Genomic DNA, 12,898 nt, shown 5'->3' with positions numbered 1-12,898 from the left:
TATCAGCTCAGTACTCGGATTGATGGTATGGGATGCCGTTAGATACCCTCAGTTCAACTATAATCTACATATGCAGTATTTTGATCAATTACCATTACATTATTAAGATTTTAATACTCATGGTTGTGACATAACTTTGGTCCTTCACTGTTTCACCTTTCAACAAGATAATGCCAGACAACATTTAACCATGCTGTATTACATTACTTTAAATACACATGTTGTTCCATTCTCCTCATCTTGTGTTATCTGAAAATATCAGATGAATGCTTGCAGAAAGTCTTGCACAACACTTATTATAAAGTACAACATATGAACTCTTGCAAAGAACTCAAGCTGAATGGACTGCAACATCCATAACTGCAATCCGAAGTCTATTCACTTCAATGTCAACTCATATAACAGCTGTTGTTCTTGCCGAGATGAATGTTCACATGTTCGTACTCAAAATTTACCTGAAATTTTAATTATTTCATCTTTCATTATAACATATTGTTGTGTTCTTATGGATTCCAGGACTTGAAGAAGAATCAAAACGCAATTTATTTAGCCAGTATTACTCAGGACAGCTCCAAAAACATATTTACAGTAATCGAAACACTACTATAAACACGGTGTTACAACTCGAACACGAAATGAGCGAAAGTTTTGCTTATGCAAGTGGCAACGAGGAGTCAAAAAACGGACTTGGAAGAGAGCGGTCGCTCGCTCGGTTTCTCTCGATAGAATTTGATACGAAGGGGGGATAATCCCCATCTTTTGATTTGAAATTAATCTCGAATTATGTATATATTGTAATATAAAAGATGTGTGTAAATAAAAGTCATTAAGACTTAACTGAAGTAGTGATTTGAATCGAATATACAAATCAAAAGTTCTCCCAAATAGAACTATGGATTATAGAAATAACATATTTTAGTGGTGCCGAAACTTGGGACTTTTGGATTAGAATTTCGAAGATTAGCAGATGGATTACCTGTAAACAGGTAAGCAATTCCTTTTTTCTTTGAAAATTTGAAAAAAAACTGAGTTTTAATATTGTGATTAGTCAATTTTAAACATGGAAGCTTTAGACGAACTGAAGCAGAAACATACGAATAAACGCAGTAGCGTTACGAAATTAATTACAAAAATAGAATCTTTGTTATCAGAAAATATCAAAAACAAAAACATTGAGGAATTGCAGGAGATGAATGAAACAATTCTCGAAAGAGAAAACACGTTGAAAATGTTGAATTCACAAATCGAAACTCAGTTAAATGATGCTAAAGAATTTGAAAAAGATATTTCTGCAAGTGATAAATAATGAACAAATTATGTCTGCAAAGTTTAGAATTAAAATAAGATTAAATAAATGTAACGAAAATTTGTCTGTGAAAAATGCATCAGATGCAAATTCTTTAAACACTTCTGTTTCTGAAATAAATGTATCGTCATCGGCTATGAAATTACCAAAGTTAAATATTCCAAAATTCTCAGGAGATGCAGGAAAATGGTTAGAAATTTTTAACAGTTTTCAAGCTGCGATTGATCAGAACAAAGCATTAAGCAAAATTGAAAAATTCGTATACTTGAAATCATTATTGATAAGGTAAGCATATAATGTCATTGAAGGATTTCAGTTAACCGAACACAATTACGATTTGTGCTTAGAACTTTTAAAAGAACGCTTTGGAAAACCAGAGAAAATTAAAAAATCACATATCAATAATCTTTTGGACATAGAACCAGTAAAAAATTCTTCTAACTTAAATGCACTAAGAAGATTACACGACGCTTGTGAAATAAACATTCGAAGCTTAAGTAATTTAGGAGTAACTTCAGGTTCGTACGAACACTTGTTAAATCCGATATTATTGAAATTATTGCCTCATGATTTGATTCTCGAATATCACCGAAAGCGTGATCCAAAAGAGGAATCTGATGTTACAGGTTTAATTGCTTTTTTTAAAAACGAAATTGAATGCCGCTAACAAACGTACGCAGTTAACAAACCGGAACTGAAACTCGTTCCATTGAACGGAAAGAATAAACACTTCAACAAACACAAAAGTAATTGTTTAACTCTAAAGTTAACCCCTCGTTGGCAGCAGAATTATTAGCTCCTGTAAAAGAAGAAAACTGTATTTTTTTGCAAAAATAACACACATAATAGTAAAAAGTGTAATATGAGTGTAAATGAAAAACGAAACGTACTGAGATTCCAAGCTCGGTGTTATGTTTGTCTGGCTCAAGGTCATCGATTTTTCGATTGTTCTGAGAAAAACTCTTGTGTATACTGCCACAAAAAACATAATGCAACCCGTTGTTACAAAAATGGGGGAAAAAAAAAACCCCGAAGCATCGCAATCAAAAAAAGGTGTAGAAAATTCAGCGTGCAATCACATTAGCATTGGTAGGAATAAAATATTTTTACAGACAGCGACAGAAGAACTTAAAATAGGTCACGCAATAAATTAGTTCGTTGTTTATCTGACAGCGCTATTCAACGCTCGTATATTCGAAAACGTCTGTCTAAACAACTGGGATTAAAAGTCGTAGGAAGGGAAGAAATAATGATTCATACTTTCGGATCTCAAGTGCCTACCAAACAGAACTGCGTGCGAGTAGAAGTAAAAATAAAAAACATTTTCGATAACTAGGAATTAATTATTCAAGTTTTAGAGACCGATGAAATATTGATTGCTGAGCTAGACTATCCTCCACAAAATATTAAGGAATTGTTAAAAGATAGGGGAATAATTTTAGCGGATGCTGATTACGAATCTTCAGATAACAACAACGTATTTTTACTCATTGGAGCTGATAATTATTGGAAATTAGAAAAAGACAAAATTGAACGTTTAAACTCAACACTAGTTACAATGGAAACCAAAATGGGTTGGATTTTAATGTGAAAACTATTTGATCGTATTGAAGATGGGGAAAATGTGACTCATGCCGTCGCAGTGACTTCTTTATTAATTCACACATCGAAGATTGAAAATTTTTGGAAATTAGATTTATTGGGGATTCAAGACCCTGTTGAAACAAAATGTAGAAAGGAAATGGAAATTGCCATATTGAATCATTTTAATGAAACTGTTACCTTTAAAGAGGGAAGATATGAGGTTCAGTTGCCTTGGGTAATAGAACAGGACTGTTTAAGTCAAAATTTTGATATTGCTAGATAGCGTTTAAACAGTACGACACACCAGTTGATACAAAAGGGCAAATTCGAGGATTACGAAAATGTTTTCACAGATTGGTTAAATGAAGGAATTATAGAGGAAATCCCTGAACACGAAATGAATAATCAGTGTCACTATTTACCACATAAAGAAGTATTCAAAGAAACTTCGACCACGAAATTGCGACCGGTTTTTGATGCTTCCTGTAAAGACAAAAATTCGCACTCACTTAATGATTGCCCAGAAAAGGTTCCAAATTTGCTGGAACAAATTATTCCTATAATTATAAGATTTCGCAAGAATAGAATAGGAGTTATTTCAGACATAAGAAAGGCCTTTTTGCAAATGTCAGTGAATAAGAGTGATCGAGATTTCTTACGATTTTTATGGTGGTAAGACTTTGACAAGAAGGAACTTTTTTAGACATACACGCATTGTTTTTGGATTGAATTGCAGTCCCTTTTTATTGGCTGCTGTATTAAGCCTTCACATTGATCTACATTCGTCTAAATATGCTGAAACAGCAGAAAATTTAAAAGAATCATTCTACATAGATAATTGCATTACATCTATTCCTGATGAAGAGACACTTACGCGATTCATCGAGGAATCGAAACAGATATTAGATTCTGCGTCATTCGATCTGAGAGGGTGGAAGCACACTTCTCTTTCGAAATCTGAAGAGAGTATAGAACATACTCCTGCATTGGGATTTTTGTGGGATAAGGAAGATGATAGCCTTTTCTGTGAGGTGAAGACTGCTACTTACAAACCAGTGAATCTTACTAGAAGAAATATATTGTCTGCGGTACATCGCATTTTCGACCCCATGGGTTTTCTCTGCCCTATAACGCTAACACCTAAACTACTCATACAAAAGACATGGTTGTTAAAAATTGGTTGGGATACAAATATACCAGAAGACTTAGGAAAAGAGTTCTATTCATGGACTGATGATTTGTCACTTTTATCCAGTGTTAGAATTCCAAGGGCTTTAAATATAAATGGAAATGAAAATGAAAGTCTTAGTCTTCATACGTTCTGTGACACAAGTAAACAAGCCTATGGATGTGTGATTTATTTAAGAAAAGAAACAAGTGAAAATGTATCGGTGTATTTTCTTCTAGCTAAAAGTAGAGCGAGTCCATTAAGAAAAATGACCATAAATCGTCTAGAATTATTATCCTGCTGTATAGGAGTCAGACTCGCAGCTCTTGCTTTACAAACACTCAAATTAGACAACGTTCCAAGGAACAATTGGACAGATTTGAGTACTGCACTTTCTTTGATCCAAAGAGATGACAATTGGGTGCCATTTGTCACAAATAGAGTAAAAGAGATACGAAAATTGTCATCGGAATCTGAATGGCATCACATTTCAGGAAATTCGAATCCAGCAGATATACCATCACGAGGGTGTTCGATTAAGAGTTTTGTGAAATCTCGCTGGTGGCAAGGGCGAGAATGGCTTATGAAGAACGATGAAGAGTGGCCAACTAGTGAAGTGATTACTAACGAAGAAGAAATCATGAAAGAAAAGCGAAAGAACATTATTTCGACTTTGGCTAATATCACCGCTGAAAAATAGTATCTGATTTACTTTTCAAGTTACTTTAAAATTGTGAGAATGATTTCTTGGATTCTAAGATTCATGAATAATTGTAAACATGGAGGAAGAAATTATGGCAAAACACTGAGTGTTGAAGAATTGGACATTGCTGAGAAGAAATTAGTGAAGATTGTTCAACAAGAAACATTCTCTAGTGAAGTACCGTTGAAGGGACATTTTACTTTCAGAGATGAAGAAGGGATTATAAGACTGAAAACGAAGATTTTGAAAAGACATGATGATGCAAACTTCCGGTACCCCATTGTACTTTCAGCCAAACATGAATTAGTAGAAAGAATGATACAAGACTACCATTTACAACTTTTACGTGCTGGTACTCAAGTTCTTTTGACCAATATTCGTCAAAATTTTTGGATAATGAAAGGAAGAAAAACAGTACAAGGAGTCATATCGAAGTGCGTTCGGTGCAAGAGACACTCGGGGAAAGCTCTTGATACAGTGCCTTTTCCTCTCCCAGAAGATCGAGTCAGAGATGCGTATGCATTTGAGGTGACAGGTGTTGATGTAGCAGGACCACTTTATTTAAAAGAAAATAGAAAAGCTTGGATCTTGCTTTTTGCTTGTGGAGTTTATCATGTGGTTCAATAATAATTACTGAATAATAATAATATTAATTGAAAGCTTATAGACTAATGGATTTTTTTCTCGGATTTAGAAGATTCATAGCATGAAGAGGACGGCCTAGAGTAGTCACAAATTTTGATAATGTCACAAATTTTGTAGGGGCAAGGAATTTGCTCTGATCTGTTGACTGGAACCAAATTATCAGAAGTTCTACGATAATGAAAATTCAGTGGAAGTTAAATCCACCAACTACAGCATGGTGAGGCGGCTGGTGGGGAGAGACTGGTTCAGATGATCAAGAAATTATTGAGAAGAGTCCTGGGAAAAGCATTACTTTCATATGAAGAAATGTTAACTATCCTATGTGATGCAGAAGCAAATATCAACTCCAGACCATTAACATACGAGTCAGAAGATTCCACCGATTTATGTGCACTCACTTCATCTATGTTTATTCAGGATGTGCAAACTGAAGGTGTTCCGGTCTGGACAGTTTGGATAAAATGAAATTATCGAAAAGATGGTGATACCACCAAAAGTTACGTGTGGAATTTCGTAAAAGATTTAGAGATGAATATCTTGGTATGTTAGTACATCGACCAAAGACTGCACCTTTGCGAACCATCAAGAAAGGTGATTTAATGTTTGTAGAGGATGATAAAAGGAAAAGAACAGACTGGCCTATGGGTCATGTGATCGAAACATACCCAGGAAAAGACAACAACATCAGAGTGGTGAAAGTAAAAACAACTAGTGGTGAACTGTTAAGACCAGTTCAAAGAGTATTTTCAATGGAGATAGACAATAGAGAATCTATCTTCGAGCTTAAAACTACTGAATCATCCACATCTCCAATAAATACTGGTAAAAGGAATGATTTAGTAATTGATACCAAAAACCGTGAACTTGAAAATTCTGATAAAAACATTCAGTTTAGTAGATATGGCAGAAAAATTGTGAAGCCAAAGAACTTTAATTAGTTTAATTTTGTTTTCAGTACCACTATTATTTGTTTTCTTTATTCCTTTCTTTGAATTTAAATTTTGTATACAATTTGATTTTCCAGTTTAGTGAATTAATCTCTTTACTAGTATTTTTCTGAAAAGAAATTTTTGCCTGTTGTTTAAAGAATGTAAGTTTGCAGAATATTAAGTAAGTTTAAAATATTCAAGATATCTGTTACGCCTAGATAAAATTGTTGATTTTGGTAAGATTTAAATTACTCATCTTATATTCGTATTTAAATTTTCATTTCACAATTGTTTTGATTTTTTCATACTTTGTCAAAAATCAAAAGGTGAGAGAAATGTTACAACTCGAATGCGAAATGAGCGAAAGTTTCGCTTTTGCGAGTGGCAACGAGGAGTCGAAAAACGGACTTGGAAGAGAGCGGTCGCTCACTCAGTTTCTCTCGATAGAATTTGATACGAAGGGGGATAATCCCCATCTTTTGATTTGAAATTAATCTCGAATTATGTATATATTATAATACAAAAGATGTGTGTAAATAAAAGTCATTAAGACTTAATTGAAGTAGTGATTTGAATCGAATATGCAAATCGAAAGCTCTCCCAAATAGAACTATGGATTATAGAAATAACACACGGTGAAACAATCAGCAACACAATTTTCAAGTTATCAGGCTATAATGCTGAAGACAGATTCACGGCAAAGCTCTAGAACACAGCTCCAGACTCAGTTCGGTTGTTCTCGAAATTCAACGTACTCTCAAGACCCTCCACGCTACAACTCCAGATGCATCAACTCACGATACAGTGGACGATCAATTCAACACTAGACTGCTACTCCGTGTACAGGTAGGGTTTATATAGTAACTTCTGGCTTGTCTTCGAGAACATTCTGGGCCAAACTGGTAAGAATTTGTTCTAGAATGTTCTTCATCCGTGTATGGTATATCGCCAATTTTGTTGCCAAATGGGCAATTTTGCACCAAATCTGGAAACCCTAAACCCACATTGTGGGGAAGCTATCTTACCACAGCTGGACATTTCATTACAGTATTTTTAAAGTCTGATTCTACTGATTGCTTTCCTTCATGGTATATTAACTATACTGGCCAATAATGTATTAGCTAGTATACCAGTTTTTTGGTTCTTCAGTAAGTACGGCTATAAACTAAAATGTCATCAGTATAATAAATTGTACATATTAACATTAAAATTTGCAAATTAAACTTGGCTAATGTCAGGCATGAGAAAATCTTTGAAAAAGTCAGGAGAATAAATTTTAGAAGATTTTAATTAAGAAATCAAATCCAAAGCTCAAATTTGATATTATGGTACAATTGAAAAACCAGTGCTTAGAAAAGTCATATTAAACTATTTGTTCCCTAATAATGAAATGATCAACAATAAAATTCTAATACCTGTAACAAAATTGAGGATCTGGCACAAGGGCTCTGTCGTGACAAATTAATTTGAAATTCTCACCATGTTCCAAGAGCAAGTCATATTTATGCATATCAAGTGCAGTAGCAGGATTATGGCCTAACTGAAATAAAGCTAATATTTTTTCTTTCACTTCAGGAAGCACACTTCGATGTTTCAGTATTTCTGGTGTTAAGATGTCATGATTGTGACAGAAATCCATTTGAATCACAGTGGGATAATCAGGTAAATGAGGATCTTTTGACCTGTAAATACAAATAAATAAATCATGCTCCTCTTTGATATATCCAAGTAACTTATGGATAGAAAATATAAACACTGTTTAAAGCGTACAGCTCATTATAAATGTTTTTTATGTATTAATAATTACTGTTGTATATATTGTATAATTACACAGACAGTATACAGATTTACATAAATAACACTAATATCACTAATGAAAATACATAATAAATACTAAATTATATTCTGAAAAACAATTAAAATGTGATATAACTGACATTTGCTTAGAAAAAATACAATTCATTTATTTATTTATTAATCTTTACCAGAAGCAACTAATCTAATGTTAAATTATTCAAAAATTACTGATAAGAATAACTGTTGTTTTAATATATGGTCATAGCTTTTAAAATGTGACACTAAAAAATTTTACTAAAAATCAAGCATACCTGCTTTTCCTTTCAGTGACTACACGTTTTATTGTGATTCCCATCTTAGCTGGACAATCTGTATTTTTACAAGATTCTTTTTCTCTCACTTTTTCACTTCTTGGTCTTGTGTTGTGTTGACAACGTAAATCAACCTATAATATTAAATACATATTTTGTGCAATTAAAAAGAAAAATAATGCCCTTCTCCACCAAAAATGAAAAAACATTCAATTAACAAAAAACTACACTGTATTCTTTAATTATTTTGATTTAACAGTTATTTATTAAAGTAAAACTTATGCTCATTTAATATTTATATTAAATAAGTACCCTCTTTTAAATAAATGAAAACTCAATTTAAATTGATTTTGATTTTATAAAAGTTTTATACATTAAGTGAATATTTTTTTTTTTTTTTTTTTTTTTTTTTTTTTTTTGTGTGGTGAGAAAATACGCATTTAATGATAAATGTTAAAAATTCTTGGAGCTTCTTTCTGAAATTTAAATGTATCCAATAAAATAAATGAAAAATAATTAAATACAATGCCTGAATGAAATAAATGGGATCATATAAATTACAGAATATTTAATTTATTCAAAATTGGTTAGATTTTTTCTTTCCTCATACAGTAATTTTAATCTGTGTATTATTCTCAATCTTTCATTTCTTTCTTAGAGACTGAATTATCAAAGAGGTTTAAATTCTCTTTATTTCTTGTACATTGTTCAGAAAATAAAATTTATCTTCAGTATTTACAGAATCACATGAAAATTGAACGAATATGCAGTATATTCATCACGAAAAATAAGGCCAACATCCACAGTTCAGTAAGCTGGGATAAACTATTTTATTACAAATGGCTAAAAACAAGATCTAGGTAACCAACCAAACAAGAGCTCCCCCCAAAATGATTTTCATGAGATGAAATACAAAGAAACGCATCAAAATTTCAAACACAAAAGAAAATTCCAATCTACTCCAAAACAAGTTGGTGAGAATTTACGGTTTTGAGAAGGAACCTTTAAAAACCGAAAAATCATTATTTTGAACAAGAAAAATTATTCACATTTTCTAATTCAGTATACAATGGAAACAATGATTTTACACAAATTAGAAATGACAATATCTAAACAATATAAAATTTGCACCATGCTGAAAATGTTAAAAGAATATTGTTCAGCGATTACCGTATGTTATGTATGGCATATAAGATGCACTTTTTTTCCTAAATTTGGTCTAAAAAATGTTACCTGCGTCTTATACGTGACTTTATAAAAGTAAGCTTGAACTTTCGATTATGTTAAATAGAATTTCTGATATATATTTATTAATATGTAAATGATCTACAAAGCGAAAGTATGTTTCGAAGTTCATTATACAAAAAATGGATAAAGGCATATCCTTTGTTTATCTAAACTTTAACGTTTGTTTATCTAAACTTTGTTTATCTTTAAGGCCACAGCGCTGCGCAATGAATTGGAAGTTGATGTGTCAGCACTATCTTTATCTTCAGGGCAGATGTTTTTATTTTATTTGGCTTATAATTCCTTATTAAATGTAGTATTTCATCTCGATGTACTCCATCTTTGATATGATTTAAATCAAATGCCTCGTCATTATAATTCGCTTCCAATAGCGAAGAAAGTGACAGAGGTTATTGAAAATGAAAAAATTTCAATTGACAAATTAGTCGGTATTCTCGACACAGCAATTATAGGACTTGAACAGAGGAATTTTGTAACTGAACAAGAAATTATGTCTGTTTAAATAATTAAAGAGAATGTATTATCACATAAAAAACAAAGCAAATTAAACAACTTGCATTGAAAGAAATGTTTAATAAAGTAAACAAATAAATATTAAGCTTTTTTTTTTTGTAAATTTTGATACCCTTTAGATCATAATTGTTCTTTATTTAATAAATTATGGTTTCATATTTTTAATTTTATAATTTCTGCATGCCATCTTACCAGATTTAAACTGATGATCTATAATCCGGAAAAATCGATAATCCGGAATCGCCGAAGTCCCGACGAGTCCGGATAACGACTTTTGACTGTATAACAGTTTTCCCGTAACAGATATTGCAAGCAAAGTAATTTAAGTAAAAATAAGTAAAAAAAGAAACTTTTCTGAAATCAGAAGGCGGGAAATTGCTTCATGCAATCATTCTTTAAAAGTAAAAGCTTTACTAGCCGGCATACTTGGAAATTGCTGAATATCTGAAAATTCTGGATAGTCGAGTGTAACTGGTAAAAGAGGAAAGGGGGGTAGATTGTAGCTGTTTTTTTAGATTTTTCAGCTAAATAATGCTTTTGACATTTCGATATGTGAATTATATAAAAAAACAGTCCAATGGAACCGAAAAATAATCCACTTAGCAAGCACTGTAAAACTGTTTTATCTCTGCGAAATATGGCAAACATTATTGCGCAATACGTGAGCCTTAATTCTTTCGCACGTGTTGTTACGCAATCAGAATCAACAGCTGCCGGTACTCAGACCGTCATGCGCCCATGTGGCATATTTATCATTGAGCAGAACACGTCGCGCTCCTCACGATATCCATACTACACTTATATTGATTAATAAAAAGATTTACCAATATGAGGTGTTTTTCATTCTAATTTTGGACAGACTGCATTAAATTTCCAGAATAGAATCATTCTTTGCTTGGATTGATAGACCGCAGAACTTTTAGGCCTATTCAATCCAGGTTGGAAAGTGACCCCTCCCCCCCCCCAAAAAAAAAGTCTGTTGCTTGCTTTGCTGTGAACTGTAACGGTTTCAATATTCGAGATTTTGTGGAGAAAGGGGAGAACACCCAATTTGCGTACTGTTTAATGCATTGGCAAAAAAAAAAAAAAAAAAAAAACTATTTTGACTACTTCATTACTTTTACTTTATTTATGCCATTCTGAATATTATTCCTTAGAAAACTAATCTGTGTTAAAACACACCTATTTTTGAAGTTTATCTATACTTCAGCAGTTACTGCAAATATATTATAAATATTCATACATATGCTTAATGTGAATATGAACTGACCAATCATAATAAATGGCATACCCATCAATATCAATCATAATAAATGCGAATATGTACTGACCACGTGGAACGAGAATGTATTATTAAAATCTTGATAGAAATTCAAACGTGTGTAGTATTGGGTGGGAGCAAAAGAATACGGAATTTCTACCGCTTTCGCAATTCTTTGACCAATAGAACGACCTGCACATGTCTGTACTTGCGCACACCAAAGGTTACGTTAATGCAAAGAAAGGGGCAAAAAGCAATTTCTGGGAGTATGATTCACCATCTGCGGATCCATATAAGGGAGAAAAGTTGTTTATTTAGCTTCAGCTTTGGTACAGGGAAAAAATGTGCGTTCATTAAAAAAAAAGTACTAAAAGCAAAAAATAAGCACTAAAAACAAAAAAATAAGTGCTTCAGAGACAAAGTAAGCACCTATAAGGGCTTTTATTTTTTATCTTCAAATATAAGGACTTATAAGCACTTGTAAGGACCGCTACGAACCCTGTGATTTCATGTGATATTGTATGTCGAAAGTTTTTTTGTTAATGTCAGCATTTTAAATAAATAGCTGCTGTTGACAACTTTTTAGTTCCAGGTTAGGCTAATTGACATGACATGTTATTGACACATTAATTATTTTATTGATATTGAGAAAAAGTTGTTATATATTACATTAAAATCATGACATCATATGTATTAACATTAAGTGACAAAAGATTTTGTTTCCTGGTTTTGCAACCAAAAAATTATTTACAAATTGGTTTTTGCTTGGAAAGAATGAACTGATTTCATTCGTACTGAATTTTTTTTACGCATTTTCTTTTCAGTAGTGCATAACTTGGTGTAGAGTATATTAAATTAATAGTTCATTTTATTTTGTTTTTTAGTGCATTTTAATAATTTTATTTACAAATGTTTAATTTCTTTTATTATAGTTTCTTTTTTAGTACAGGTTAAACTTTTGTAGGTATTTAATGTATTTTAGATGAGTTAGTAATTTAGTACAGTGTTAGTAATTTAGTATATTTTTTTCAATTTACTAAAATGCCAAAACGCAAAAGACACATTACGGGGGATGCATTAAGACAAAGAATTTATGCTCAAAGGTTATGGCAAGCTACAGGAAATGAAGAAACCTCTAGGACGCTCAGCAGGCACATGAACAAGAAAACTTATGTACTCAAGAAACTGAAGAAGAAAGGATGAGGAGACTCAGAAGGCAAGTACATCGACAAAAAAATTTATGCGCTCGAGAAACTGAAGAAGAACCCAATAGGAGGCTAGGCAGACATTCAAAAAGTGTTGTGTGCTCAAGAAACTGAAGCAGAAACGAATAGGAAGCTCAGCAGAAAAGCAGAAAACAAAAAAAAAATTTTTTTTTTTTTTTTTTTTTTTTTCTCAAGACATAGAAGCAGAAAGGAGTTGGAGGCATATAA

General features: G+C 32.3%; 1 protein-coding gene across 1 annotated transcript in view; it reads right to left on the bottom strand.

The window, feature by feature from the left end:
* Positions 1-12,898, bottom strand: part of LOC118190927 (uncharacterized) — a 54,977-nt gene that overhangs the window by 19,962 nt on the left and 22,117 nt on the right. Inside the window, exons 3-4 of the mRNA XM_035361753.2 lie at positions 8,444-8,577; positions 7,751-8,017 (exon numbers count right to left, since the gene is read on the bottom strand). Coding sequence (XP_035217644.1) covers positions 7,751-8,017; positions 8,444-8,577 — 401 coding nt within the window. The remainder of the gene's footprint in view (positions 1-7,750; positions 8,018-8,443; positions 8,578-12,898) is intronic.

The sequence above is a fragment of the Stegodyphus dumicola genome, chromosome 7, assembly GCF_044657685.1.
Source record: "Stegodyphus dumicola isolate Sdum_Otavi_A_Nest chromosome 7, ASM4465768v1".
In the NCBI taxonomy this organism is placed as follows: domain Eukaryota; kingdom Metazoa; phylum Arthropoda; class Arachnida; order Araneae; family Eresidae; genus Stegodyphus; species Stegodyphus dumicola.
The sequence above is the reverse complement of the archived record's forward strand: the minus strand, read 5'-3'. Positions and strand labels throughout refer to the sequence as shown.